This window comes from Arachis hypogaea, chromosome 12 (assembly GCF_003086295.3).
Source record: "Arachis hypogaea cultivar Tifrunner chromosome 12, arahy.Tifrunner.gnm2.J5K5, whole genome shotgun sequence".
NCBI classification, from domain to species: domain Eukaryota; kingdom Viridiplantae; phylum Streptophyta; class Magnoliopsida; order Fabales; family Fabaceae; genus Arachis; species Arachis hypogaea.
Window position 1 is genome coordinate 105,104,276 of NC_092047.1, and position 3,804 is coordinate 105,108,079.

Sequence of the window (3,804 nt, forward strand, 5' to 3'; positions counted from 1 at the left end):
GGGGAAACATGCCCGAAGAGTATTCCTTCCCCTACAAAATTGGAGAAGGGCAAGGCAGTAGTTCATACATCAGGGATTGACAAAGGCAAGGAGGCCGATTTGGATGAAGAATACTTCGAAGAAGGAGATGGTGAGATGGTTGAAACTATTTCGATTATTCTAATTAAGTATTTGGGTGAGTATGAAGGTGATCCAGAAGAGGACTATGACATGGATGCTGAAGAGGCTTTTTCTTTCATCCGATATGAGGATGAACCAGGATATTTCCTGTGACCCACTGAAAAGCAAAAGTCTTATCTTTTCCCATTTCATATTACTACTATTTTGAGTTGGATTAAGGTGAATAAAGTTTTGATTGATGGTGGAGAAGCGGTAAGTCTCTTACCAGAAAGGATGCTGTTGAAGGTTGGTAAGCATCCTGATAACTTGGTACCCACAAATATTGCTGTAATAGACTTTAGTGGCTCTTCTACTCCTACAAGAGGTCTGGTTACTTTGGGGGTGAAAGTAGGGTCATCTGAACGAAATACTGTTTTTGTGGTGGTGCCATCGAAAGCAAGTTACAATGCCTTGCTGGGTCGAGACTGGATTCGTGGAGTTGGAGCTGTACCATCTACTGTGCATCAAAGTGTTCTCCTTTGGACAGAGGATGGCAAACCTGAAGTTGTTAAGGCAGATTCGAATCTTTATGTGGAACAGTTGCATGTCGATTTCAGAGTGTATAGCCCAAAACTGAAGCCTTTAAATGTTGACAGGGCATTGAATTCTTATAATTGCGAGGGCTGTTACTTGTCTTCAGAAGGTTTGACGGTGAAGTTGTGTCATCCCCATTTGAACGTGACCCCGACTGGTTGGGATTGCTCGTCGTAAGGGATTTGAGGCATTATTCGATGGAGCGTATCAAGATGTTTTAGATTACCTAGTAATTTTAAGTAATTATTTAAGTAATTTCCCTTCTGTAGAAAATAAAGGTGGTTCTTCTGATGAAGTGAAATCATTCAGGGATGTAATTTCTTCTCTTAGTAGTAATAGCTCGATGTCTTCAATCGAGTTTAATTTTTTCTTCATTATGTAATACAAATGATATTGTTAGTCAAACTGCTGATTTATTAGCAGAAGTCCATTGTGTTGAAAATAAAGCTGATGTTAATCCAGAAAATGATCAAGTTCATTTTATTCCTGATGAATCTGTTGATTTCTCTTTTGATTGCATCTATGACTTAGAACCTTTGGGTTTCGAAAAACATTCAGTAAAAGATGAGGATCATTTGAAAGGATTTGAATCTCAAGATCCTTTAGAAGAAATTAATTTGGGATCTCTTGACGATGTTCAAATTACTTATATTTGTAAAGATCTTGTAGATCCTTTTCGAACTGAACTTTTTCATCTTTTACATGAATTCAAAGATTGTTTTGCTTGGAATTATCATGAGATGCCTGGTCTCAATCGTTCTCTGGTAGAACATCGATTAGCATTGAAATCAGATGCTCGACCTGTGAAGCAAACTCCTCGTTGTTTTGCTCTAGAAATCAATCAAAAGATAAAGGAAAAAATAGAACGGTTGATTAAAGCAAAATTTATTCGAACCGCATGTTATGTTGAATGGGTTTCGATTATTGTTCCTGCAATGAAGAAAAACTGAAAGTTAAGGGTGTGCATTGACTTTAGAGATTTGAATAATGCTACCCCAAAGGATGAGTATTTTATGCCTATTGCAGATATGTTGATTGATTCTGCAGCGGGAAATAAAATTTTAAGTTTTATGGACGGTTATTCTGGATATAACCAAATCTTCATTGCAGAAGATGATGTGTCCAAAACCGCCTTTCGTTATCCTGGGGCATTAAGCACTTATGAATGGGTGGTTATGCCTTTTGGTTTGAAAAATGCTGGTGCAACTTACCAGCGAGCAATGAATGCTATATTCCATGAGTATATTGGGAGATTTATGAAGGTGTATATTAATGACGTTATGGTCAAATCGATTTTGATGAATCAACACATTGATCATTTAAGGAAAGCATTTGTCATGATGAGAAAGAAAGGATTAAAAATGAATCCTTTGAAATGTGTCTTTGGTGTATCAGCTGGAAATTTCCTAGGCTTTGTGGTTCATAAAAAAGGGATTGCAATCGATAAGAGCAAGGCTGATGCAATATTAGCATTGTCTGCACCTAAATCGAAAAAAGAAGTGCAATCATTCCTTGGGAAAGTGAATTATCTCCGAAAGTTTATTTCAAATCTTTCTGATCGAACCAGGGTGTTTGCTCCTTTAGTGAAGCTAAAGAATGATTCACAGTTCGAATGGACTCGTGAGTATCAACAGGCATTTGATTCAATCAAGACTTATTTATCTAAGGCTCTAATAATGGTGAATGTCCGTCCTCATGAGCCCTTGAAACTGTATATCACAGCATCTACAAACACAATTGGGTGTATGCTAGCCCAAGATGATGAAAATGGGCATGAACGGCCAGTTTATTACCTTAGTCGTGTTTTGACCGACATTGAAACAAGGTATTCCCCAATAGAAAAATTGTGTTTATCCCTATACTATGCATGCATGAAATTAAAATGCTACATGGTGGCTAAATCAGTAAAGGTTATAGCACAAACTGATCTCATCAAATATATGTTGAGTTTTCCAATGTTACGAGGTCGATTAGGAAAATGGATGTTAGCTTTGACAGAATTCGATTTATAATATGTCCCTGCCAAGGCTGTGAAAGGTCAGGTCATTGCAGAATTTTTAGTGGCTAATTTGAATAATATGAATGATCAGGGGCAAATGTACTCGATATTAAATTTGATTATTGGAAGTTATATTTTTGATGGATCGAAGCATAAAGATGGTGCAGGGGTTGGAATTCTTATTATCTCGCTAGAAGGGATTCCATCAGAATTCCTGTTCGAGTTAAAATATCCCTGCTCAAATAATATGGCAGAGTATGAAGCTTTGATTTTGGGCCTTGAAATATTGATCAGAAAAGGGGCTTTGAAAGTCCAAATCCTAGGGGATTCTCAGTTAGTCCTGAAACAATTATCGAAGGAGTTTAAATATAATAATGAGAAGTTGCAAAAATATTTGGCAACAGCTTGGGAATTGTTAACTGCTTTTCAAAAAGTTTCTTTAGTTCATATCCCAAGGATTCATAACGAGATCGCTAATGAACTAGCCCAAATTGCTTTGAGATATAGAATTGGCCCAGAAACTTTAAGAAAATTAGCCATCCATGATCAAAGATTGTATCGAATATGCAAATGCATGTCTAGAATGTCAAAAGCATGGATCGATACAACAGATTCCAGCATCTGAGTTGCATTCGATTATAAAGCCATGGCCATTTAGGGGTTGGGCTTTAGATTTAATTGGATTGATTCATCCTCCTTCATCGAAAACATCATAAATTTATTCTGGTATCAATTGATTATTTTAGAAAGTGAGTCGAAGCAGTTCCTTTAATAGAGGTTGGGAAAAATGAGATAATAGATTTTATTGTGGAACATATAATCCATCGATTTGGAATTACTCAAACATTAAGCATTGATCAAGGGACTATGATCACTGGTCAGCGAGTCAAGAATTTTGTAGCTTCGAGGAATATCAATATGGTTACTTGAACCCCCTATTATGCACAGGCTAATGGGCAAGTTGAGGCAGCAAATAAAATTCTAATAAGTTTGATTAAAAAACATATTGGGAATAGACCTCGAACTTGGCATGAAACTTTAAGTCAAGTGCTATGAGCTTATTGAAATTCACCAAGAGGGTCGACAGGTGCGTCGCCCTATAAATTAGTGTA

General features: G+C 36.8%; 1 protein-coding gene across 1 annotated transcript; it reads left to right on the top strand.

The window, feature by feature from the left end:
• Positions 1–393: 393 nt before the first annotated feature.
• On the top strand, positions 394–3,317 carry LOC140176837 (uncharacterized). Its single transcript, XM_072208391.1, has 4 exons — positions 394–802; positions 1,117–1,512; positions 1,804–2,518; positions 2,822–3,317. Exons 1-4 carry the CDS (start codon positions 394–396, stop codon positions 3,315–3,317), a joined length of 2,016 nt encoding a protein of 671 aa, XP_072064492.1.
• The last annotated feature ends 487 nt before the right edge of the window (positions 3,318–3,804 follow it).

Bases quoted from the DNA above. Each gene is read 5' to 3' on its own strand.
- LOC140176837 (XM_072208391.1), top strand. From the start codon at position 394: ATGCTGTTGAAGGTTGGTAAGCATCCTGATAACTTGGTACCCACAAAT. The intron at 803-1,116 runs GTTTGACGGTGA...ATTTATTAGCAG, and splicing joins CTGTTACTTGTCTTCAGAAG to AAGTCCATTGTGTTGAAAAT. The intron at 2,519-2,821 runs GTATTCCCCAAT...GATTATTGGAAG, and splicing joins TTGACCGACATTGAAACAAG to TTATATTTTTGATGGATCGA.